At 33.7% G+C, this 27,531-nt stretch overlaps 1 protein-coding gene across 7 annotated transcripts in view; it reads left to right on the top strand.

The window, feature by feature from the left end:
* Positions 1–27,097, top strand: part of PUM2 (pumilio RNA binding family member 2) — a 95,648-nt gene extending 68,551 nt beyond the window's left edge. For 4 of the 7 annotated variants that reach the window (XM_065928628.1, XM_065928622.1, XM_065928623.1 and 1 more), the window contains 9 exons: positions 223–459; positions 14,849–15,116; positions 15,953–16,082; positions 17,232–17,366; positions 20,766–20,903; positions 21,579–21,704; positions 21,946–22,067; positions 22,772–22,964; positions 24,152–27,097. In XM_065928628.1, the coding sequence (XP_065784700.1) occupies positions 223–459; positions 14,849–15,116; positions 15,953–16,082; positions 17,232–17,366; positions 20,766–20,903; positions 21,579–21,704; positions 21,946–22,067; positions 22,772–22,964; positions 24,152–24,283 (1,481 nt within the window). In that variant the 3' untranslated portion in view covers positions 24,284–27,097. The remainder of the gene's footprint in view (positions 1–222; positions 460–14,848; positions 15,117–15,952; positions 16,083–17,231; positions 17,367–20,765; positions 20,904–21,578; positions 21,705–21,945; positions 22,068–22,771; positions 22,965–24,151) is intronic. The other 3 variants (XM_065928624.1, XM_065928627.1, XM_065928626.1) reach the window with 3 other exon arrangements.
* The last annotated feature ends 434 nt before the right edge of the window (positions 27,098–27,531 follow it).

Here is a 27,531-nt window from a genome sequence, read left to right as displayed (position 1 = left end):
TATTTGGTCATTTTCCTGGGGTGCATTTATACCCTTTTATGATTAATAAGTTAGTATATATACTTATCACAGTATATATAGTTATCACAGTAATTATCTTCTCTGTTATGTTTCTAAAAATAATTATTGTGATCACTTCTGTTATTTCCCAGCAAGAGTTGGGGATAGGTTTTATTCAGTTAACACTGTATGTAATTAGGGTTTTTTTTATTTCTTCTTCAGTTGGCAGTTCTGCAAGTAGTAGTGCCACAAGGAGAGAGTCTCTATCTACTAGCTCTGACTTGTACAAAAGATCTAGTAGCAGCCTAGCACCCATAGGGCAACCATTTTACAATAGTCTGGGATTTTCCTCCTCTCCAAGTCCAATAGGCATGCCTCTGCCAAGCCAAACTCCAGGACATTCACTTACGCCACCGCCATCACTTTCATCACATGGATCCTCATCCAGTTTGCATTTAGGTAAAAAAAAAAACCAAAACCCTTTTTATTCGTATGTATACATGTAAGTGTGTTTGTGTGTATGTTTTATGATATGTGTAAAATATTTAATGTTGGATAAAACATGCCAAATTGCTTTTGCTTTTAGATATTATCCTTTTGAAAAAGTTCTACTTTTGTGAAAATTCAAAGTGAGGGTCTGATGTACAGTAAGGTAAAGACCCCTATTGTATTTTTTATTCCTTTTATGAAATACAGTGGTGTGTTTTTTCTCGTCTGTGCTTTTGATTTGTGTGTGTTTTAGTTCATCTGAAAAGTCAGTTATTTATATGTGATAGTGAAATAAATTTCACCATCAAAAGTTTGTGCACACCAAAAGCAAAATGTTAGTCACATAGTTATTGAACTTTAAATAATTTAGTTTAGTATGATGGTCTTTGCTTTGGCCTTTTACCAAAGGGTTATATCAGGGTATATGAATTGAGTATGTTTGTGAGTTAGAGAATCTTAATATGTATGGGTTTGGTCCATGTACTTCTGTTACTTTTGAATATGTTGTTTAAGAAAAAATGTTCTAGGTTTTTTGTACCCTTGTAGTTGGGACATTTAGAACTTTGGTTTATATCTGTATATTAAAATTGCCCCAGCCCAGGATTATTTGAATTGGTGGTTCCCTTTTTGCTGCTCCAAGATGTATTTAACCATGTAGTTAACAGGATATTTTGAGGGGTTTTTGGATATCAGAGGCTGTGTATGAATCCCTGTCTCTTCAAAGTATTTTATTAAAATTAGGTTTTGGATTTTTCTGATTCTAGTCATTTCTACTTAAAATTGAGGAGTTCTGTTGTTGATTTTTATATATGCTTGGAAAGATATTAATCAGCTTGTGATTTAAAGAGTAATGCTTGCTTTTGTAAGCAAATATAAGTTAGTGATTATGTTTGAGCCCCTCCCCCAGTCATAAGGCTATAGCTGTTTTTTCTGAAAGCTCGGTAATGTAGTTAAGTGTCCATGTAACAAAGGAATCTTTAACAGTGATCATCATTTAGATTTATATTATTACAAAGTGGGCTAGATTCTTTTTTAAAAAGACTGGTCCCCCACCCCAGTTCTGAGCCTTTGCTCTTTTGGGGATATTAACTATATACAACCAATTAATTTATGTGAGTGGGGTCCTCAGACCTGGTTTGTAGCACTGTTTGTGTAAACTTAACCAGTTTTTAGTCTACCACGTTTCTTCATTTATCTTTTCTCAGTCACAGGAGCTATTCAGTTCTTGATTTTTATTATTTCTATTCAGACCCACTCCTACTACTCCCATTTAAAACATTGAAACATGCCTTTGAGACTTTGACACCAAAATTTGGAACAAAACATACCTAGGATAGACATTTCATAATAGTTTTGTGTTTTATTCGTTAAGATTATATTTGTCATGTCCTGTCATTTTTTTCATAGGTAAGTTTCAGATCAGGTTTCTGTCAACTGTTAACTGCCTATGTAGTGCTTTAGTGCCTGTGTAAATGGCATTATTATTCTATATAACTTGCTTAGAAATTGGATTATAATGACCTTTTAGATGTCTCTGATTAAACCACAATCTAGATTTTTTTGACTATAAAGAATCCAGGCATATAAATGCTTATGGAATGAATTCTAGTCAGTTATGAGGAGTAATCATGTGGGCCAGGAGTTCTACATTGTACTCTGATACTTTTGTGTCCACAGTTTAAGCTTAACTCCTTAGGTTAGCTTCACCTTGAAATCTGGCATTTTAATACACCTCTGATTGAAATTGTCTGTAAATTATTTTCTTTTGAGGTTCCCTAGTTTCTTTTAGCTTTAGTCGTACTATAACTAGCAGCCTTTTTTGGTAACAAGGAATAGACCCTGCCAAATTGAAGTAATTCAGTAGATTTCATAAATGTGCTTTTCACATAGTGTTCATGAAAATAATCTGTCCTTCACTTGCATATCATTGACTCATGATGCAAGACTTAACATGCTCTCTGGTCTAAAAAATATATTTTAAATTGTGTATTCCTGAAATGGATTATGCCATAAGTTAAGCTATCAAGGCTGCTGATTTATAAATTACCTAAGGAAATGAATTTGCATAGCCATTTAAAAAATAATCTTACTGTGGTCATACACTAAGAATATAATACTATAAAATAGAGATAAATTTTCCATTTCGTGAAAATTGACTGGAATTAATTAGTTCCAGTTGATTTTCTTATGAGATGTTAAGACATGTAACCGTTATAGTTATTGGTAGGTCTAGCTATCTACAGTCTTAAAATACTGGATGAAGCATCTTTCTTTTTCTTTTTTTAAGCCACCTATCCTATGCCTTTGCTTCTTCTAGCTACTTGATTCACAGAAAAAGCTAATAACAACATTGTGTGCTTCTGGTTTTCCAGGAGATGTTTCATTTTTAAAAAATAGTTGTAATTTTCCATGAACATAAATATTTTTAGTAGGATGACTAGTAGTCACCTTGTGATTGAAGAATCAATATTTCAACTGATAGATTTTGGTTGTTCCATTTTTTTATAACCTAAACATTTTTGTTAAGATTTGCAGCCTTTTTAAATATACTGAAGTCTGAAGCATGAAAAAGTAATCTTAGATTCCATATTATAATGTGAAATTTCTAAGAGATTCCTTTTTAAAAAACATTTATAGCCACAATATCAAAATCATACCTTTTAACATTTATAGTTCTCATTACTCTAATTTCCCTAATTTACCTAAATGTCTTTTTACAGTTGTGTTTACATCAAGGTCCAAGTAAGATCCATTATTTGTTTGATATGTCTTTTGATATGAACCATTTTTCCATCCTCTTTTTTCTTCTTCTTCTTCTTCTCTACATGTATTTGTGAAAGAAACTTTGTCCTATTGAATATCCCACATTCTTGACTGATGAATTCTTCCTCATGATGATATTTAATGTGTTCCTCTGTTCTCTGAATTTTCTGTAAAATGTAATTAAATTTAGTGGTTCGATCTTGTTGTTTGTTTGCTTTGTTATTTGGTTATATAGTTCTGCTGCACCATATCAGGAGACACATATCTGGTTGTTTCCATGTGAGGTTGTTTCCATCAGCCAGATCCACTTAACAGCTTAGCAACCTTTCATCATCACCTGAATATTTCTTCAGAGATTGCAAAATGGTGATTCTCTAACTCTGTCATTCCTTTTGCATTGGTTAGCTGGAATTTTTCTGTAGAAAAGAACTTTCATTGGTTGTGAGGTTACCCTGAAATACATAGTTCATATAGGAATCATGATAATGCCTAATTTTTTTTCCTATATTTTGTAACTTTATTAAGTTGATGCCTTAGCAACTTCTGAAGGTGACTTGTAGGGGTTTTTTGTTTTTGTGTTTAAATCATCATACACTACAGGTAATTGTTGTGTAAATTGATAGCTTTTAGGGTTGTTGATATATTTCAGTCCATTGTAGTTTGGAAGATAACACTTTTTATACCTTTTTTTGATCCTGTATTACTATCTTTAACCATTTGGAGTCCCTTCAGATTGGTACCTGCTTGACCATAACTTGTTAAAAGCACTTAAAACACTGGTTAGAGAAGCAAGTGGAAAAGAACAAGCAAAGAGAACAACTTTAAGATTAGTGGTTTTTATTTTGAAATGCAAGGAGCTCTGTCACATTCTGGGCTTTACATTCAGCATTGAATATTAAATGAATTATTTTCTCATGTTGCATTGATTTATAAAGTTGAGGGAAAAATCTTCTACCAGTAGTTGTGTTTTAAATTATTCTCTATGATAGAAGTCAGCCTCTTATTTTGAGATAGTTCACTCCCTGTAAAAGAAGATGAAATATTTCCAGTCTTATTTTGTTTGTCTACCTGGAGCTAGCTAACTAGTTGTTTCCTTTCTTGTTTCCTTTCTTTTTCTTCTTTGAGTAAATGTTTACAATATGTTAATGATTTCTTATTTAATCTTTATTCTCATAATATTTAGATTGATACGGAACTTCTTGGGTATAAAGTAGTATTCTGTATTTTTATTAGGGTTTGACGAACAAATGGCTTTCTTCTCTGTACCTCTTTTTGAACTGGCTTATTTTTTTCCTTAAGGATGCCAAAAAGTCTAATGACAGCTATGAGCGCAGGGAAATTAGTTAATTCAAAGGTAACTATTAAAGTTTTGTTAATGTCATGTATTCGGTAATCAAATAGTGTATTCAGCAATCAAATAGTGCAATAGATTTAAAAACTTTGTAACTTGTCTTCTGTCCTAATCACAGAAAATCTTATATGAAATGTAGACAGGGTAATATTAACTTCTAAGGTCATTTTTCCTATTTAGTGGTAGTTTATCTGTTGAAATTGCTGACCTTTAGTAAATTTGGTCATCTACTTTTCTCAGAATGAGATGTTTAAGAGTTAACACAAGAATGGCCAAATCAGTTGTTAAGGCTATGTACAATTTTGCTGAGTTTCATATTTGGTCCTTGAAGCAGAAAACAATATGAATTATTTTGAAGTTTTCATTGAAAATACTCTTTAAGTAGCAAGTTCCCTGTAACTGAATAGCTGCTGCTACTGCTGCTAAGTCGCTTCAGTCGTGTCTGACTCTCTGCGACCCCATAGACGGCACCCATAGATGGCAGCCCACCAGGCTCCGCCGTCCCTGGGATTCTCCAGGAAAGAACACTGGAGTGGGTTGCCACTGCCTTCTCTGGTAGTTTTCTGAAGCACCTTCATATTCATGATTTCATTTCATTCTAATTGTTAACATAGAATGGCTGAATCATATGCCCATTAAAGAGATAGTTATAGGTCATATGAGCCCAAAAAGCTTGACCACACCCATAAATGACAGAACTGAAGCTGGAACATTGTTCTAACTCCTGTTACTATTTTTTCTGTTCTGCTGTTCTATAATCAACTGAACAGTTTTGCAAAGTATGCCAATAACGGGATTCTAATCAGCCTCTCAAATTATATTTAACATGGGCATGTGTTTTTTAAATGTTTATAAAAGATTGCTAGGCTTCTAGATCCCTTTCATTTTTTCAGCCATTCTTGAGATTTATAGGAAAGCTCTTAACTAGCAGTTTTAAAGTCCAAATATTATCTACTCTTAGAATTTGTGTTACTTATAAGGCAGGTGACTCAGGAACTGAATATATTGTACGATATAGGACTGAGTAGATAAGACAGCATAGTCAGCTTGAAGCGAAATGTTATTTACAGATTCTTGTGGTGGTTTTAATGAACGCACTGCTTCAACCCATTGGTGTGTGTAAAAGTTACTTATTTGTTGATGAGTATGAAATATGTTGTGAAGAAATTCTATTAATTATTACTTGTGTAGAAGAATTTATTATTTTATGTTTCATTTCTGTATACAAATCCATTAGTCTTGAGTTCTGGTTTGGGGTCTCTGATTAAGTTTTGCCCTTATGTTTTGTTCATTATCCTTTAATTATGTTATCTGTGACTTTGTACTTCTAATGATTGAAAAATGTTTTCACCAGTTAATTCAGTTAAGATAATCTCAGATTTGAGACTAGAAAATACTTGATGCTCCTATTCAGTGGTTTACCATATCAGATTCACTTGGGCCTGTTTAAAATACTTCTAATGAGGAGGTGATTGATTTGGAATTGTATGACAGCAGTTTTTGCTTGTCGTGATGATTATGGGGATTCTGTTGACATTAAATACCTAGCAGCCAGATGCTAAACTCTTCATTTTAAAATGATTATCCCACTGAAATTTCCAGTAGTACTCAGCTGGAGAGAGAGACCACTTTGGAACAATTCATAGTTTACATTAGGGGTTACTCCAATTCGTACATCTTTTTGACTCATAATTCCTGGATCTCGTTTATATGAGCCTTTGATGTTGTCTCCCGTCATCTCACTAATGGATTTTTTTTTCTTCCTGCCTTCTTTCCTTTCCATTTACCTGAAATTTGCTTACCATTGCATGTTTTAAATTTTTTAAGTTTTAACTTTGACTTCTCTTTCATACTACACACACAAATAAAACTTCATTCTCAAAGTGCTCAAATAACTTGCTTCTAGTTGTCAAGTTAGTAAGGAACAGAAATTTTGAGCCCAGGTCTGTCTGGTTTATTCCAAGATATGACACTGCTCCTTGAAGAATGCTTTTATTTCTGTCTACTACTTCTCTGACTAAATAAAAGATCTTTTCCTATTCCCTGAGTTTAGAATTTTTGTGAACTTCTTATAAAATTGTGGTAAAATATAACTTAGCCTATTATGAGCTGGTGGTGAAAGTGACTTTGAATGTCAGTATATTGGCAGTTTTTACTTGCTTGCAATTGACTTTTAATCCTCAAATAAATACTTTTTACTTCAAGGATCTCTTAATATATTTTATTACTAATCTTTAAATTTAAATTGATCAGATGCTATTCTAATTAATAGAATAGTAATAAGTTTAATTATTATACTGAAACTAATACTATTTTATGTTTCTCTTTTATGTGTAGCTTTGTTGTGTTTTGTTTCTGGCCTCCATTTAAGAATTTTGAGGTCTGATCAAAATTTTTACCTAATTTATTTTACTTAATTCACTTAATAAATTTATTCAACCAGTGTCAGATACCTACATGGCATACTGAACTTGACTTTAGAGACACTGGTGAAGAAAACATTCGCCCACCATCATCAAATTTGACTTTTTTTGTGGTGAATACAGACAAGTAAACCAGTGATTGCAATATAATGATTGTAGTGCTGTTGACTTAGTTACTTTATTTAACATAGTGATTCTCTCCCTTAGAATCATTATCTTTCCTTTATGGGTTTTTTTTGTACCAAGTTAACCGCAGACTAGATTATATTAGGGTTGTTTTGGATTTTTTTTTTCTCTCCACTAAATTAGAAATAAGAAAGCTGAGACCATGCTCCACAGCTTTTAAGAGTACAGTTGACCCTTGAACAACACAGATTTCAGCTGCCCAGGTCCACTCATACATGGATTGTTTCTGTTCAAATCCTAAAAGATGATGTTGTGAAAATGCTGCACTCAATATGCCAGCAAATTTGGAAAACTCAGCAGTGGCCACAGGACTGGAAAAGGTCAGTTTCCATTCCAGTCCCCAAAAAAGGCAATGTCAAAGAATGCTCAAACTACTGCACAATTGCACTCATCTCACACACTAGCAAAGTAATGCTCACAATTCTCCAAGCCAGGCTTCAACAGTACATGAACGGTGAACTTCCAGATGTTCAAGCTGGATTTAGAAAAGGCAGAGGAACCAGAGATCAAATTGTCAACATCCATTGTATCATCGAAAAAGTGAGAGGGTTCCAGAAAAAGTATACTTCTCCTTTATTGACTACACCAAAGCCTTTGACTATGTGGATCACAATAAACTGGAAAATTCTTCAAGAGATAGGAAAACCAGACCACCTTACCTGCCTCCAGAGAAATCTGTATGCAGTTCAAGAAGCAACAGTTAGAACCAGACATGGAATAACGGACTGGTTCCAAATTGGGGAAGGAATATGTCAAGGCTGTATATTGTCACCCTGTTTATTTAACTTATGTGCAGGGTACATCATGCGAGATGCTGGGCTGGATGAAGCACAAGCTGGAATCAAGACTGCTGGGAGAAATATCAATATCCTCAGATATGCAGATGCCACCACCCTTACGGCAGAAAATGAAGAGGAACTAAAGAGCTGCTTGATGAAAGTGAAAAGAGGAGAGTGAAAAAGCTGACTTAAAGCTCAACATTCAGAAAACTAAGATCATGGCATCTGGCTCCATCACTTCATGCATATAGATGGGGAAAAAGTTGAAGCAGTAACAAATTTTATTTTCTTGGGCTCCAAAATCACTGCAGATGGTGACTGTAGCCATGAAATTAAAGGAGTCTTGCTCCTTGGAAGAAAAGTTATGACAGACCTAGACAGTGTATTAAAAAGCAGAGGTATCACTTGGCTGACAAAGGTTTGTTGTCAAAGCTATAGTTTTTCCAGTAGTCATGTACAGATGCAAGAGTTGGACTATAAATAAGGTTGAGCACTAAAGAATTGATGCCTTTGAGGTGTGGTGCTGCAAAAGACTCTTGAGAGTCCCTTGGACAGCAAGGAAGTCAAACCAGTCAATCCTAAAGGAAATCAGCCTGGAATATTCATTGGAAGGACTGAAGCTGAAGCTGCAATACTTTGGCCACCTGATGCAGAGAGTCAGCTCATTGGAAAAGACCCTGATGCTGGGAAAGATTGAGGGCAAGAGGAGAAACAGGCAACAGAGGATGAGATTGTTGGATGGCATCACTGATTCAATGGACATAATTCAGGGAGATAGTGAAGGACAGAGCAGCCTAGCATGCTAAAGTCCATGGAGTCCCAAAGAGTCAGACACAGCTTAGCGACCAAACAACCAAAAATATCCTTGTGTACATGTGTCTGTCAGCTCTCTATGTTGCTGATAAAGCTTCTGCTCAACAGCAGTCTGACTGTTGGTAGTTAGGTTGGAGGAAAGTCAGAATTTATACATATATTTTTGGTGGGGTCAATGCTTCCAGCCTCTGTGTTGGTCAAGGGTCAGCTGTATACCTATCTCAACAAAACGAGTAATTTGACTGGCTTTGTTTCTTTCTGTTTTATAGATAAATTTATTTTTGAATACTAGCTACTTTCTTATTTTAAAAAAATTATTTTAACATCCTACATTTCTACATTAAAGCATTATTTGACTACTGTATTGTCTGAGGAGTGTTTTAAGATCATATTCTGTAGAATACTGCACTTTGAAAAGTTTTATGACGGTTGTGAGTTCTTACTTTTGCGTGTGTATTTTGTTGGGGTAGGGGTAGGTTTTAAGAGTCCTCATGTTCACTAATCACAGAGATAATTTAGTTTTCACTAAAGATGTAAGATTCAGGCAGTCTTGAAATCATACAGGGCTTTTTGATGGAATAATGGATATTGGCAAGTTGAGTAGAGATAGGAATGAGATATAATACTAGTATGAACTGCATAGTTAAAAACAAGCTGTTTAAATGCTCTTTGATGAATGAAGATGGTTTCCCTCTTACCTTTGTATTTTTAAAAAACTTGAAGCATTAGATACTAAAAGGTAGATTAATTTCTTAGTTGCTTTTAGAAAAAAGTTACAAGTAGTAGAAACGGAAGCAGCAGATATTTATTTTGATTTATAGTTTGTTCCTTATATTGTTTGCATACTTATTGTCATAAAATGTATAAATTTAAGGTAGCACACTTGACAGTTACACTTTTTGCCTTTTATGTTAGTCTGTTATGATGATGTGGAAGATTATACTTTCAACTAGAATTATGTTGGTTTTAAATTCATTGAAGCCTTGATTTTTTCCCCCAGTAAAAATTGTCTTTATATGGCAAATATATAGTTAAAATCTTATAGTTAAAAAATTTGCATGGTTTATTTCCTCATGTAACCTCAAACATATCCTAGATTTATGAATGGTATATGGCATTAAACATTCTTCATGAGGCAGAATATTACTGAAAACTTTAAGTGAATTATTCAGATATAATAGTTTATTTATAGTTTATAGCAGAATATAATATTTATATTTAAGTATAAATATTATAATAGTTTCTAGCAGAATATAACTGAAAGCTTTAAGTGAATTATTCAAATGTAGTTTTAAAAAACTCAGTGTAATTATTAGCTGTGCATCCTTGAATGAGGATTTAGCTTCTCTAAGCCTATTGTTTCACAGGTAAAATGGAGATAATATGTTTGTCTTGGAGGGTTGTTAGGATAGCATATATTTTTGTTCTGAGGCTGCAAATTACTGCAACTAAGTGGCTTAAAACAAAAGAGTACACACTGGCAAATACAGTTCAATATGATATTACATTTTATGTAGAGTCTATACTTTCTCAGTGTCCAGTTAAGAATGCTCAACAAGAGTTCATTATCTCTAAAAGAGTTACTGTGTACAGGACAATAATAAGTCTATATTAATGTGCAGATCCAGGTTGAATGGGGCTCACAGATAGCTGCCTTTTTGTTTCTCAACAAAATAATACTACATGCCGTGGATCCTTAGGATCTAGTGTGTAATATCAACTCTGAATATGAAATCATTAAATGGGCTTTCTAAAATAGGTGAAAAAGCTGATTGTATTGAACATAGAAAACCTGTTTAAGACAGTATACCAGAACACAGGATAAAGGTCTAACTGATGTGTATTATTAGAAATGTGTAGCCAATATCCTGAAGTGATTTATGTTTGTATTGAGAAGCTCTGCTCTCAAGTCTTTTTCCTGCTGAAGTCTAGGGTACTAAGTGGATCAGCTATGGGTTAGAAGTAATTAAAAGTAATACCTTAAAGTGAAATAGACATCCTCATTTTAGACTTTTTCAAGCTATGCATTCTTTATTATTTACCTATTCCAACTAACTAGTCATCTTTCATTATCATCTTATCCTTCTTGAGCTTTCCAGAGCCTTAATTTCTGAAAAAGACCCTGCCTAGTAAGCCTGGGTGTAGTTGTACCCTTTTTAGGGCCCCACATCGTCTAGTTGGATTAGCTTTTTATTTATTTATTTATTTTTCAAAATTAATAGTTGACAGCCTGAATCCAAAATGAAACCTTAATTTAACTTGATTCTAATCCATTAGTCTCCAAACTTCTATCAGAATAATCTTCAAGTAGACCTTTTTTCTTTTTTGAAATAAAAGCTATCTACTGGGAAAGAATTGGGAATCTATGTTTTTTAAAAAACAGAAAAAAATAATAGATTCAGGAGCTGCCTTTTCAGAGGTGGAAAATGAGATTTATTTTGTGGTGGTTTCAGTTGTATATTTTTCTCCCCTGTCTTTTTGTCAGTATCTTAAGATCTTTTTGATGTCTGATATTTAATAGGGAAGGATTTTAAAGCAGTGGCCTTCTCAAGGAAATTAATGAAAACTTGTAAAATCATACTGCTTTTGCTAGTATGGTTATTAGGTGTTTGCCTTCATTCAGTTGTCATGAATGAGCTTGATAGATACTGTGTAAATAGCATATAAGGGGCAGCATGCAACTGTGTGATAACCTCTGGCCTAAGAGTCCTGGTTGACTAGCTACATCTCACATCACTTTTGGACCATAGTGACTTTATCTGTGAAATTAATAGCACAGCTCTCCCTGTCCCGTATGTCTTTATTAAGCTAGTGATTAAGGAGTCATAAATGTTAGGGGTGAGGTCAGTGATAAATTGAAGGGAGTGTTATCCCTTTAACACATTTGGTGGAGAACACATCTGCTTTTAGATGACCAGTAGCAGTAGTATGGTGGGCTTTCCCAAATGGCTCAGTGGTAAAGAATCCACCTACCCAGCTGGAGGGAGTTCAGTTCCTGGGTCGGGGAGATCCCCTGGAGAAGGAAATGGCAATCCATTCCAGTTTGCTTGCCTGGGAAATCCCATGGACAGAGGAACCTGGCAGGCTACAGTCTGTCAGGTTGCAAAAGATTTGGACATGACTTGGCAACCAAACAGGAGCAGCAGCAATGGTATGAATATAAATGACCAATTTGTTTGCTTTTAATAATTTTGAAATGATTTCAGACTTAAAGTCATTAACAGTTTTTAAAAAATCTAGTTTATCCCAGATTTTCCAAATAATAGTGAATTTGCTTTATTGTTCTTTCCCTCTGCTCTATCCTCCTCTGCATTATGTTTTCCTTCACACCCATTTTTTTCCCTGATATTTTGGAAAGGAAGTTGCAGACACAATGTCCCTTACTCATAGACATATCCGCGTATGTGTGTGTGTCCTAAAAATTTAATCTTGAACTATTTCTCAGTCTTTTATGACTTCGACATTTTTTAAAGGTATAGGCCAGTTTTGTAAAATGTCCCTAAATTTCATACTATGTTTTCGATGATATGCTTTCAGTGTTTAATTCGCCCCGCCCCATCTTTTTTTTTTACTTTTATTTATTTATTTTTTTTGGTTGCATGGCTTGTGGGATCTTAGTTTCCTGATCAGGGATTGAACCTTGGCCCTTGGCAGTGAAAGCGTGGAATCCTAACCACTGGATCAGCAGGGAATTCCCTAAAAGCAGCCACATTTTAAATGTTTAACATATATTTTAAATTGAGTTTAAATGCTTGTATTTAATTACTTTGTAAAGAAACAAAGGCATCTTGACCCTTTGTGAAATTAATTTTTCAACTTTATATATGAAAATGCTAATTATACTTAGTTTAAAACTGAAATTTCAAGATTTTTAAAGCTCAAAGCAGTTTGGCATTACTAGACATTTTATGTTGTCAAAGAGTACATCAGGAGTTTGATGTATTAGGAGATGATAGAATATAATCAAGAAATATCTAGACACGGGAGGAATTCGTGTTGGATATTGATAGGACTATTTGGAAGGTACTAAATAAAATTATCATTTTCTGGGATGTATGTATGTATTTTGAATTTGCTATTGAAATCTTTAGTTCATTAAAAATAAAGAGGTAGGAGTAGGCCTTATGTTTCAGGTACTGATAAGCAGTGGTACAGACATAGTAATGAGTAAGAAGGAGAGAATTGAACATTAGGATACTGTTAGGAAATTTATGTGAAAAATTGGTTTGGAATACAGGTTTGAAAAGTAAGCTGAAGAATGTAGAGCAGGTACTCTATCAGGATGCTGTAGGATTTTAGTATAAAATGACATCGTCGCGGTAGCCTTTGAATGGGAAGACATAATCATTGTTTATAAAAACAAATTGGAATGATAAGCAGACTACCCCTTCCCTATGAAAAGGTTAAAGAATTGTTAGAGACTCAAATGGGCTAATGATCAGTTATTGCTGTGAACAACTAATAGTACTATAAACAGATTAAAATAGGAAGCTGGAAGGATTAATAGTAGCGAAAAGGTCGTGACAGTGTTAACACTGAATTCTTTTCCTTTTTAGAGTTTTTATATATGAGCACAAATTTATGGTAGAACTGGAATGAACTTGAGAATTTGATGTTAATGACTTTGGTGTATAAAATTACACACTTTTAAGGTATTACAGAACTAGACCATAGGCAGTTGATGCTACATTAAATATTTACAAATATGTGTGTACTCACCATGCATCAGATGCTGTTTTAGGCATGAGATATCTAGCATATAGGTGAATATAGCCCTGTGGCACATGACATTGGAAATGGGGCCGAGGAGTCAAGTAAATAATGAATGTGTATAATATCCTGGATGATGGGAAATTTAATGAAGAAAATTAAAGCTAGAATAGTGGAAACTGAAAGTTAAAGAGGAGTTTTCTAACCCACTTCACTCTCCAGGATTATAACTTACTGCTCCTTGTCCCTGTAAGTCTTTTTGGCCTTCAATGCCTTTCTGTAACTTTGCACTGACAGTGTGTCCTTGGCACCATTGTACTCTGGCCTGGATTGTACATACAACACTAAACAGAAGTAATGTGCAGTAGTATAAAGCTGACAGTGGATTTTGTTTATCTGAACTGCTAAGTATGCATTTTCCAATTTTCTATACATTTTTCTTTTTTAAAAGGACACTGTCAAGTACTTTTAAGTGGTTATTTGTTGTAAGAACAGTTACCTGCTTCTATGTATTTTTGTTTTTATCAACTGCCCTTTAGTATTCTTTGGAATAGGATATAAGTTAAGAGGTTTTTTATTCATTTGTTTTAAATGACTGACATAAAAACTCTAGAAATAATAAATATGTTTACTGCTCCTATTTTTCATCTGTAAAACAGTAGTGTTTTATGGAGAGTGTTTAAATAAAAATTTTAATAATTAGTTGTAATTTAGCTTTATTATGTTGTGGGTTTTTTAAGTTTGAAGTTTAATTAGGTTAACTGAGAAATTTTTCTTTACATACAAGTGTATATGACTTAATAAATTTTTATGTATTCCAGAAAAGTAGATTTAGTTGTTGGTATTCATTAACATTGTAGATAAATTTCAATCAGCCTTTATTTTAGTGACTTGAAATCTGAGTTGGCTATAGCTATCTGTAACTTGTTTGTTAATGTAACTGAAAATTTTGTTAGTGGTTTCAATATTCTGGTATTGACACTACTATGTATGACATTAGTTGTTGTAATTATGTTTTAAATTAAGCTTCCAAAAGCAAATATAGGTTTTGTGTATGATGTTAGATGTTTTTAAACTAAACTGCCAAGAACAGCTACAGGATTGGTTTGTTTGTTTTTTTTCCATGTTTTCTAGTCTCTTTTTTTCCCCATATATTATAGCCACACATATTAAGTAAATGTGTGAGAGTTCCCCTTCAACTTTAACTTTCTGTTATACCATATAGGAATTAGTAGGATGAATATTTCTTTATTGACTGCCTTTTTAGTTTAAGTGACTTACTTAAGGAATGACTTTGTTGAAAATATTTGCTGACCACAGTTGCTTTGTTGTAGGAGGACTGACAAATGGTAGTGGTCGATATATCTCTGCAGCACCTGGAGCAGAAGCAAAATACCGAAGTGCTTCAGGCACTTCCAGTCTATTTAGCTCCAGCAGCCAGCTCTTTCCTCCTTCTCGGCTTCGGTATAATAGGTCTGATATTATGCCTTCTGGCCGAAGTAGATTATTAGAAGATTTCAGAAACAACCGCTTCCCAAACCTTCAACTTAGAGACTTGATTGGACACATAGTTGAGTTTTCTCAAGACCAGCATGGTTCTAGGTAGGTGATTATGATTTATGATACTTTCCACTGCATTTTTGCTTTGAAAGAGCCAAGATTTTTCTTGACCAGGATTATTTAACCTATATAAAAATTGGAATTGTTTTAAAAAATAAATATCCAATATGGATTTTTCTTTCATATGAGGATAAACTATAAAAATATAAATATGTATTTTTTTATGGTTCTTCAGTTTTCTATAATCAAAGATAGTCATGTTCTTTTGTTGGATTTTTCTTATATTGACTGAATAAATTTAATTTCTTTAAACTACCTTTTGAAAATAATGCTCTGAATTACATTTATGGACTTGTGTCCCTGATGTGTATACTTGTCTAAAAAAATGTTTAAAACAAAGTTAAATGCTTTGTGTTCCTTTACATTAAATAGGATATGTGTGTACTATAATACTTGAAGTACATGCAAATTAGTGTTCTCAAGATAATACACAGAAAATAGTATTCAAATTCTAACACATTTGCTAAATTTGAGATATCTCAGTAATAATATAATTATTAAAATAAATGAATGACCAGTAATATCTTTGTAGTTTTTTTTTATTGATTACAATATAACCAGAACTAACTTATGCATTAAACATCCATATGTCCAGATTTTTGCCAGTCTGACTAGAAGTTTTAAATTAAGGTGTCAACAAAGATATGCTTCATAACTTTTGTTCTTTTTATCTTAAATGTATAGGATGTATTAATACTGTTTCTGGAAATGACTTTATATGGATATATATTGGGGTGTGTTATATTCAAATCAGACATGGATTTTGCAGGAGCTTATAATTAATATACTGTCATGGCATTAAAATGTTTCCCACATAGATTCATACAGCAAAAACTAGAGAGAGCTACTCCAGCTGAGCGACAGATGGTTTTTAATGAAATTCTACAAGCAGCCTATCAATTAATGACAGATGTTTTTGGCAACTATGTCATACAGAAATTTTTTGAGGTAAGCATGCATTCATGTTTGTTCATGCTGAATGCTTAGAAAAGCTCTGCAAGTTTATTCTTCATAGAAAGTTTATTTTCATATAAGAATATATACTTGGGAGAAAATATGTAGAGAGTCTATATCTAGAATGTATGAAATTCAACAACAAAAAGACAGCTTGGTTTAAAAAGGGGGCAAAGGACTTGAACAGACATTTCTCCAAGAAAGATACTCAAATGTGCACATGAAGAAAAGCTCAACACCCTTAGTCATTAGGGAGACTCAAATCAAAACCATAGCTAGTTCTTTTTTATGTCTTCTAGGATGGTGGTATTTTAAAATATAGAGAACAATAAATGTTGGTGAAGGTGTGGAGAAATTAGAACTCTTATACAATTGTTGATGGGAATGTAAAATGGTGCAGCCACTGTGGAAGACAGTTTGGCAGTTCCTTAAAAAACTAAACATAAAATAAGATATAGCCCAGCAATTCCATTCTAGGTATATACTCAAAAGTATTGAAAACAAGCACTTAAATGAGCTAGTGTTCATTTCAGCATTATTCACAGTAGTCTAAATGTGGAAACAGTCAAAAATGCCTGACAGATGAATGTATAACCAAAATGTGGTATATACATACAGTAGAATATTGTTCAGCCAGAAGAAGGAATGAAGCTTTTCATACATGCTTACTCATGGATGAAACTGAATGAAATAAGCCAGGTACAGAGGACAAACATCATAAGGTTCCATTTATGTGAAATACCTAAAATAGACAAATTCACAGAGACATAAAGTCGACTAGGGCCTACTATTCTACTAGTAGACAGGTAGGGAAAAGAGTGGGGTTAATGAGTATAGTGTTTGTGTTTGAGGCAATGGAAAAGATTTGGAATCAAATTGTGATGACTGTTGCACATGGTAAGAATATAGTCAATGCCACTGAAGTCAAAATGTTGTATTTTATGGTTAAAATGTTATATTTTATGGTATATATTTATTTTTTAAGTGTATGGTCTTTACACTAAATGAGAAGTTTAATACCTAAATGCTTTCTCGATACCTACTTGCCAAATGTAGTATTTAAAAATAGATTCAATAGACTGAAAAGAGTGAGTTATTCAAGTTAACAAAGTAATAATAAAATCTTTTTTCTTTTCCTATCAGTTTGGGAGTTTGGATCAAAAATTAGCCCTAGCTACTCGTATTCGTGGTCATGTTCTACCTTTAGCATTACAGATGTATGGCTGCCGTGTTATTCAGAAAGCATTAGAGTCTATTTCGTCTGACCAGCAGGTAATTGTAAGTTAAGACAAAATTTTTGTATTATTTTATCCAGTTTTTAAGTTTTATCTTACAGTAATCTTGGAGTGAAATGTTAAATATTTCCACAGACTAGAGTATTTTTAAAAATCTATCTTAAATTATACATTGTTAATTAAAAATTATACAACAGATCTTTGACCTGTCTTCTATTTAGTTCTTCAGCATCTTTTCTAAGTGAAAATATTTGAGTACCTACTATGTGTCAAGTACTAGGTGGTAGATGTTTCTGCTACCGTTTATTCATTTGATTTTCTATAGTATAAAGGGTACATTTTACTACTTCCAGTGTTTATTTGGATTATATTTATATTTCTGTTAATAAGAATGAATATTTTAACAACCAGTTGCATATCTGTATGCCAGTTAAAAATGTATTTACAGGAAATTGCCTGGCGGTACAGTGGTTGGAACTCCATGCTTTCCCTGCCAAGTGTGCAGATTCTGTCCCTGGTTGAGGAACCAAGGTCCCATAAGCCATGCAGCATGGCCAAAGGGGGGAGAAAAAAGTATATACAGAGTTTTAAATGTTTCACTCAACAGGAAAAGTAGCCTAAGCATCATCTTAAGAAGATTTACAGTTCTTTAAAAGAAGGAGAGCACATATAAATTAATTAAATAGGAAATATACCATATTCTAGGATGGAAAGATCTAAGTGTTTTAAGTTTAAAGAGTTAAGTAGTTTTAAGTTAAAAAAGGATTAGTGCAATTCCAATTATGTACTCATGAATTTTTTTGTAAATGATCAAAATAAATTTTTTGATGTGAAGTATTTTTAAAGTCTTTCTTGAATTTGTTGCAGTGTTGTTTCTGTTATGTTTTGGGTTTTTTTGGCCACGAGTCATGTGTGATCTTAGCTCCCCAACTAGGGATCGAACTCACTCCCTGCATTGGAAGGCAGTCTTACGCACTGGACCACCAGGGAAGTCCCCAAAATAAATGTTTTAATTATTTTAAATAGACAAGGATATTAAGGAGAGTAGGGGATGAGGAGAATTGCTAATCTACTAGATTTTTTACTTTGTGACGCATCACTAATTAATTAATATGGTTTATGCATTAAAAGACTTTTAAAATAAAATTCATAACCTCCCATAGATACTGTTTTGTATATAACTGGTTTATATATTACAGTGAAATACAGTGAGTGAAGAAAGCAATTAGTTCTTAAAAGGTATTGGTAATTAGTAAGTTTAGAAAGTTTGACTCTCAAGCTACACACATACAATAAATTCCAGAATTAAAAACAATAATATGTATGTATATATGTATGTAATCACAGCAGTGAACATCTGTGAAAAAATAACATTATTTCTCTTGAGGAAATCCTGAGCTTTAGTGTCATTGAAGTTGTGTCATAATAGAGAAAGATCAGTAGTTTGTATAGATACTTAAGAGCTTCTCTGCTCTTAACTCTCAGACTGGTAAAGATATTTTGGAAACAGTTTCAGAGCTTTCTGAGATGCTCTTCCCAGGTTATAATCCTCAAGTTTGCTTTGAATAAAATTTTCAAATTCTTTCTTTAAAAAATGATATTTTATGTCTCTTTAATATTTGAAAATATAAAGCATTGGGAGTAAGCTTTAGATGAACCAGTTCATGAATAATGGTGTTACATTCTCTGTTTGGATTTTTTTTTTTTTTTTTTTTGGTCCACTCTGCATGGTTTGCAGGATTGTAGGTCCCCAGCAAGGGATCAAACCCAAGCCCCCGGCAGTGAGAGTGCAGAGTCCTAACCTCTGGACCGCCAGAGAATTCCCTCCTGTTTGGATTATTTAGTATATTTTCTTTTGTAATTTAGTCCTCTTTTAACTAAACATTTGTGTAATATCTTGAATTCAAGGATTCCTCTGTCAGAATACAACTGAGATTTTTTGGGTGAGAGAAATTTTAAATATGAATACTGGAAATTCCCTGGTGGTTCAGTGTTTAGGACTCTGCTTCCACTGCAGGGGACAGGAGTTCAGTGCCTGGTTGGGTAGCTAAAAACTCACTTTCCATGCAGCATGTCAAATGAAAAAAAAAATGAATACCTTTACACTAGGTGTACTCCATTTCTTCACAATCCTATTTCCTATTACACTGATTAGGTACACAGATTATTGTGTGGTTACTTACATTTTTTCCCTAAGGATTAAGATGTGTGTTAATGAAGTCTTAGAATTTTGTGGGAAAAATAGTTAAAAGAAAATCCACTGTAAGTAAGTTTAACCTTATTATTGAAAAGTGCAAGTAAAGTCGCTCAGTTGTGTCCAACTTTTTGCGACCCCATGGACTGTAGCCCACCAGGCTTCTCCTTCCATGGAATTTTCCAGGCAAGAATACTGGAGTGGGTTCCCATTTCCTTCTCCAGGGGATCTTCCTAACCCAGGGATCGAACCCTGGTCTCCCGCATTGCAGGCAAATGCTTTACTGTCTGAGCTTATAAATCAAATAGAAATAGAAAAATGTCATCTTTGCCCATTAAATGAGTAAAGATCTAAAATCTCCTGACAGTCTGTCCCTGAAGAAGGTATAAAATGTTAAAGGAAAATCTGAATCAAGTTGTGGCTGGTCCTGTGCCCACCCATCTGCGTACATGAGCTGCCACTGCTCCCTGCCCCCCTCCCCAACCCCAGCCCCCGGAATTGTGTAGCTTGAAGGGTCTTCGTTCCCCACTCGGGAGAGCCTAGGTCCCCAGCAACAGAAGTGAAGAGTCCTAAAAACTGAACCACCAGGGAATTCCCTGAATCAAGTTCTTTATTATAAGATTATTAAAAAGAAGAATAAAAATGCTCAATAATAATGTTTCATAATTGATATATTACATGAAAATTACACTGCTCTTCACGGCTCACTCAGCTCCTTACCCTTTTCCGTGTGCTTGATAATCTCAAATACCCATCGATAATAACTACTTGTGGAAATTCCCTGGCAGTTCAGTGGTTAGGGTGCCACGCCGCCACTGCAGGGGGCACAGGTTTGCCCCTGGTTGAGGAACTAAGATACTGCATGCTGCATAGCACAGGCAAAAAAATGATGATGATGATAATTTGGGGGAAAGGGTGTGCTTAGTAGAGAAAAGCATAGAATTCTGACATTATTAGTTGTCAGCTGAGAAAGATGAGTGGAAGATATATACAGTGAAGACAGTTTAACTATAGCAGATTGAGTATCACTAGGTTATATTTTAGCAAATATCATTTACATTATAATTCAGAATATTTTAGTAATTCTCACCTTCAGTGGCTTCTGCTTATTAAAACACTTGAGAATTTTAAACTTTGTTATATAAAAAATTGCAAACAAATTTTTGAATATACTTTTGTTCCCATCTCAGTGCTTTTACTCCTTTTATGTTGTTTGGTAAGGTAATTTAAATGTCTTCTCTTTTGCAGAGTGAAATGGTAAAGGAGCTCGATGGTCATGTACTCAAATGTGTGAAAGATCAAAATGGAAACCACGTTGTACAAAAATGTATTGAATGTGTTCAGCCACAGTCACTGCAGTTCATCATTGATGCTTTCAAAGGACAAGTGAGTTTGACTTTTGTCTTCTAGTTAGAATTTGTTAACACATTTTTTTTTATAAATCACAGGATAATACCTAGTATTTTCATACAAGGAGATAAATACTGAATGTGTGTTAATTTCTGCCTCTTTCATAGAGTGTGAGTGAGTCAATAGTTAGCTTCATTTTTGCAGCTGAAAAATGTTAGATGAGTTTAATTATATTAGTCTAAGAAATAAAGATAACTGCTGTTAGCGTTGTTAGCCCGACGGTGTTTTCCAAGTTTCCTGGGAGAGGGGGAAGGAGAGAAGAAGACTTGAGATTGCATAATAAAAGACAGAAAAATTAAAAAATAAATAAATAAATAAATAAAAGACAGAAAAATACATATAAATTAGTAACTAATACATAATAATAGTGTCTGATTACAGTGTGCACTACCGCTACCCCACCATCCATTCTTTGTCATTATTTACATGCCTCCCTTCTTCTGATTAGGTTCCTTTTGATCAAAATATCTGTTAGCTCCTAAACTGAGTACCCTGTTTCCCAGTCTTTGCCAATGTGGCAGTTGACATATTAAATGTAAATTCCTTGTTCTTGTATGTTAAATTAACTCAACATGTTATCAAAAACCTGTCTAAACCAGTCTTTCCAAAAATGTCACAGATTGGAAGTTTATTTCTTCTAATTGTTTTAAGGTATTTGTACTTTCAACTCATCCTTACGGCTGCAGAGTAATCCAGCGCATCCTGGAGCATTGCACTGCAGAGCAGACCTTACCTATCTTAGAAGAACTCCACCAACATACGGAGCAGTTGGTACAGGTATAAAACCCCTAAAATTTGAAATATTTATATACTTTTGCAAATGGTTCTGATTTTTTAAAGGAAATATAATTTATTGTTAACACACTATAGAGTTAACACACAGTGAAACAAAAGCCTTTTGTATTCTCTTGATTGTACTATTGGGTTTTTAGAAAAATGATAAACATCTTTTTAAAGAATTACTGTTATTCCTAACGAATGACTTTAAGGAAATCAATTTTTAAATGTCTGCACTCAGGATCAGTATGGCAATTACGTTATTCAGCATGTACTGGAACATGGTCGACCTGAAGACAAGAGCAAAATTGTTTCTGAAATCCGAGGAAAGGTCTTAGCCTTGAGTCAACACAAATTTGCCAGGTATTGCATTATTTTCTCATTCCAAGGGAAAGGTCTTTTAACACTCTGACTTTTTAAGCACAGAAATGCATATAGGCTATAACATTGGAATACAATCTCTCTCATTTTTTTTAGTAGAGGCAAAAGGTACATCTAGAGTGTTGCTTTTGTTCTTAAAGAATCTACATGACAAATTGGTTTGCCCACATATATTCCATTTTTGAAATCTGTGTTTGGAAAATTATTGGTTCCCAAGATGTGTGGATAATTGCACATTTAATTTATCATGCTCATGAAAGCCTCAGACCTTATTAATGACCTAGTCTCCCCTCCTCCACCCCCCTTGAATTATGGGTCTTTGATTTGTTTTTGTTTGTCCATACCACATGGCCTGTGGGTTCTTAGTTCCCCAACTAGGGATCAAGCTAATGCCCCCTGCATTGGAAACTCGGGGTCTTAACCACTGGACTGCCAGGGAAGTCCCAGTAGTTTAATTATTATTTAGTTATAATTTTAAGAGGCCTGTCATTAAACTTGGGGATGTCCCATATGGATTCTTCCATGATACTAATTTCTGTTTTAGAAGTAACTGGAGAATTACAAGAGAATCCTATTTTGACTCTTCTGCCTTCCAATGCACTGAACAAGTTCTTTCAGAAGCCAGAGAAAGTTTTCTGTTAAAAAATGGCAAAATAACTTTCTGTTTATGTACTTTAATTTTTTAGCAATGTAGTAGAAAAGTGTGTTACTCATGCCTCCCGTGCTGAGAGAGCTTTACTGATTGACGAAGTTTGCTGCCAGAATGATGGTCCTCACAGTGCCTTATACACCATGATGAAGGACCAGTATGCCAATTATGTCGTTCAGAAGATGATTGATATGGCTGAACCTGCTCAGAGAAAGATAATCGTGCACAAGGTAATACTGTTTGTAGCACTTAAAATAGATGATTCAGTTTGTTCAGGCTACTCCTTTAACTTCCTCAAAATGTCTGAACTACAGAAAAAGTTTAAAATCAGTGGAAAACCTTTGGCAGATGTAGGTATGCTGTACCCTTTTGTTAAGTTCTTAAGGTAATCAGCTCAATAAAATCGCATTCATTTCTCATATTTACCTGCCAATAACTTTGTCTTTCCCTTTACCTAATCAATTAAGCTGTTTTCTCTCTACCCTTTTTCTATAGTCTAATGATTCTCAAAGAAATCATTACTTTCCACAGGAAAACTTACTGTTAAAATGAACACTGGTGGTATTTTTGCCCTCTTGATTTTGTTTTTAAAATTTAATATTTCTGTTTAAGAATATATACCTGTAACACTTTTTTCAGTCTTATTTTTTAACTGCATTATTTATTTACCAATTTCATATTTAGGGCATTTCAATTACTTATTTTTTAGTAACTGTTCTTAGCAGTGTTTTATGTCAACATCTTTGCATAATTAAATGTTTTTGTAAGGTAAATTCCTAGATGTGGAAATTGGTGGCATAAAGTATGTGAACATGTTACATTTTAATAGATTCTGCCAAGTTGCTTTCCAAAAATTTTGTACAGGTTTGCGTATCTGTCTGATATTTGCCTGTTTATCATTATCTCATCAATACCAGTTATTGCTTATAAAATCTTTTCCAGTCTAGATGGAAAGATAATGATACGATTCTTCTCATAGGTGTTTTTAAAACCATTAGGGAGATATTGAATATCTTAAATGTATTAGCTCTCACACATCTTGCTTGTTCATGTCTTTTGCTCCATTTTGTATTGAATTTTTGTAGTTGCTTAGAGTTATAGAATTCTGCCCTCATAAACTTTGTAAGAATATACCAGCTCATTAGTGATACTTCTCTGCTATGTTTGGAGTTTCTCTGTTTTTTGCATCTGTAATAGTTTATGGAACTAGTGGCTTGTTTTATTAACTAGACAGTTTCCAAAGTAGAAGTTTGGAGAGACTGAGTGGAACAGAACTGCTTTTGCAAACGACTTTCTTTGGATTTTAATTTTGAAATTTCAGTTGTTTCTTCCAAACCACCCAGATTTGGGGGCAGTTTTTTTAGGAATCAGAAACTAAAATAACTTAGATTTCCTAAGCAGATTATTTATTTTTCAGATTCGACCTCATATTACTACTTTGCGCAAATATACATATGGAAAGCATATACTGGCCAAGTTGGAAAAATATTATTTGAAAAATAGCCCAGATCTAGGGCCTATTGGAGGACCACCAAATGGAATGCTGTAAAGGAAAAAAAGAAGATAATGTAACCATGTGAGAGGAACGTTACTTTTGTGAATTATCAAAACACAACTCAACTATGAATCTTCAAATTTTTTTTAAAACAAAACTATTTATTGACTTTATTCATCCATTTGTAAATTTTTTAAGGTTCTTGTGTATATTTGGGGGTGGGGGTGGTGAATTATAAATTATATTCAGCCCTGAGTGGAGACCTATCAGATTGGATTGCTGGCAAAGCACAGAATGCCTGTATATGATGTAACTGTATCAAAAAATGCTGTCACATATTTTGTAAATTTTTACCTTGTAAAGTCACAAAAATAGTTTTTAAAGGAAAAAGTACAGTATTCTTTTAATAAACTGGCTTACAGTCTGGTAGGTCTACGGACCCCATAGCACAACAGGTTTATAGAGATGTATATAGAAATATAGTCCTTATTTTTTTTTTGTCCTTTGTGTGAAGCCTTTTATAACAGATTAACAATCAACTGCATAAATATTATTAATATTTTAAAAAGAAAGTTAAGTTGTATTTTGGTAATTCACAAACTATCATGCAAATAAAAACTCAGTAAGATAAGAATTAAGTGATTTGAAAGGAAAAGAACTTATAGTATTTACAATGGATGTGGTTTTAATACAAATACTGCCCTAAAATGTCTCTGGCAATGTACAGAAGTATTGTATATACTTACATATGTAATTGTTATAAGAGGTAGAAAAAACAGAATCATGGTGACACTTCCATCCAGTTAAGTATGCTAAACGAAAAGTTAAGTTCCATTTTAACTTTTCAGTTTGGTTTGCAATGAGAAAGAGTGGAGATTTGTATATTATTTTGCTTATAGAATTACAAGGACATGTTGAGAAAGCGTTGAGCTTTATTTTGCTTTTTCATAGTAGAATCAAAAAGTAGGAACCTGATAGAGGTGAAAAGGGGCCACTGAAAAGTGATTTTGATAGCTCAACATTTAAGCATGATTACATATTCAGATAGCTTTTTTTGCTTCCTATAAATATATGCATTGTGTGTGTAGTAATAGATGTAAGTTTACACTTGGAAAGCAAATCTTGTTTCAGTGTTTATTATAAAAGCCTTGCTAATTTGGTAGTGATGCTTTCTTTGGTTGTACAGGTGTATATTTGTAAACCTCAATGCTGTAAATGGAATTTGTTTTATCTCTTTGGGAAACATTTGCATTTTGGTGTACATTTATGTCCCTGCCCTCTGACCTGGCATATAGTGTTGTATAATGTAAATTGATTTCTCCAAATTGAGAGTGATTTTTTAAAATTTTTTATCTTTATATGGTTTCAGAAGTATGAACCAGCTTTCTTTTTATTATTGTGAAAAGCATTTTGTTTTATAACATAATTGTTGACTCTGTTAATATGGACATGCTAGGATTTGGATCACTTTCAAGAAGTCAGGGTATTGTGCATAATAGAAAGTATTGGACTGAGATATTTGATTACCATGGAGGCCAATGCTTTTTCCATCTTATTAAATGTGATGTGACTTTTTTTCTTTGTACAGAAGAGTACTGTATTTTTGAATAGCCTACTCCCAAGTAATAGCAAATCTGTATGATAACATTTTTTCTCTGGACATAAGACATAACAGTAACATGATGTACATTTACAAGCGGCCTTATGTACATTTCCCAACAATCTTTTTAAGGCAAAATTGTGACCATATGTGTATAATTAAAATCGTTTTTAATCCTTTGCCTATGAAAATATTTTGGAAAAAACTTGCTTTGTATATTCAGTTTCTGAAAGATAAAGAAAGTGCTTTGTATTTTGTTGAAGTCAGTATTTTGTATAAAACTTTTATGTTGACCCACTTATGTTTAGTGCTAAAAACTAATGAACCATGCTATCTCTTTCAATTGAATATGTAAGGGATTTTTTTATTGGAAGTCTGCAGAAGAATACCAGTCTTCTGAGCACAATAGTGAACATAAAGGTTTTTCACATAGCTGTTCATATCATGAACCTAAGAATAACAGCATGAAGTTTGGGGTGCCAGGCATAGTTTTTCATGTTTTTTGTTGAGTTATTCTAGTTTTCTAACCCAACATTCCTTGTTGAGGCCATTAAATTTGTTGCTGTCCCTTCTCACAGTCACACTTGTTCATCAGCATGTCCCAGCCATAGTGCAGAGCTTTTTTCCCTCCATACAGGGCTGCTCCCTGCCGCCCTGCCTGCTTTGTTTTGTCAGCCTCAGAATGTCTTGGCCCTGTGTTGGATTTTTGTTCCCAGTATCAGCTCATGGTTTCAGGATCAAAGTTGTCCTTGTTGGAGATTGGTGGTGACTTTCCTGGATTTGCAGTTAGATTCCTGGTTTTCCTTTAGCTTCTGTTCACACAGACAGATTATTTCTGCAGATTTAGAAAGTCCTAGAGAACAGCACATTGGGAAACTGGACCATTGTCTTGGATTCCTGATGTTCTGTGTGTCCCATTATTAACAACCCAGTCTTCCCAGTATTTTAGGGCTTATCGTAGAAAAATATCTGTTACTCTAGAAATTTTGATCTGCCATTTTTGATGCCCACTTCTCTGGTTCCACCTTTTAATAAATTGGCATGAGGTTTTGGTATAATCCGAAAATGACATTTTAGAATAAACTTAATTGGGCAGAACCACTTAGGCATTACTCTTGGTTGTCTTTTGATATGAATTGTCTCTGGACCAGTTTTGTCTAAGTCCTGGCTCTTATTGGTTCATATGAAATAATGTTATCTTCACTTCTTTGTATATTATGTATAAATTAGAAAATGAAAAATGTGTGAATAACATTGTATGAAATAAATTTGGTCTTGTGTTTTTCTCTACATAAAATACCCCACTGTACCTCAATTACAATTCCCATTGACCATTCAAGTTTACCCTGATTTAAAGAAAACGAAAATATCTTTATCACATGGATGCTAGCCTGGGGCCAGTGATTGCACTGATGGTATGAATCCTATCTTATAATATTTATAATCTCTGTCTAACTACATAGAGTCATTACGCACTTCATATGATGAAACTTTAACCCTGTTTCTTTATTGATAAAATGACACTTCAAAGTTGTTTTTGAGGATTAAATTAAATCACATATCTTTACCCACAGGTGTTTGTTTCCTTTGCACATACATGTACTTTAGGAGACTGTGTTGTCTAAAAGTACAGTCTGGGTTCAGGCCTGTATTTAAAGTTAACCTCACTTTTCACAAACCTTGTGAATTTGATTGTGTTATC

Source organism: Muntiacus reevesi, chromosome 3 (assembly GCF_963930625.1).
Source record: "Muntiacus reevesi chromosome 3, mMunRee1.1, whole genome shotgun sequence".
NCBI lineage: Eukaryota > Metazoa > Chordata > Mammalia > Artiodactyla > Cervidae > Muntiacus > Muntiacus reevesi.
This window is presented reverse-complemented; position numbering and strand designations above follow the sequence as displayed.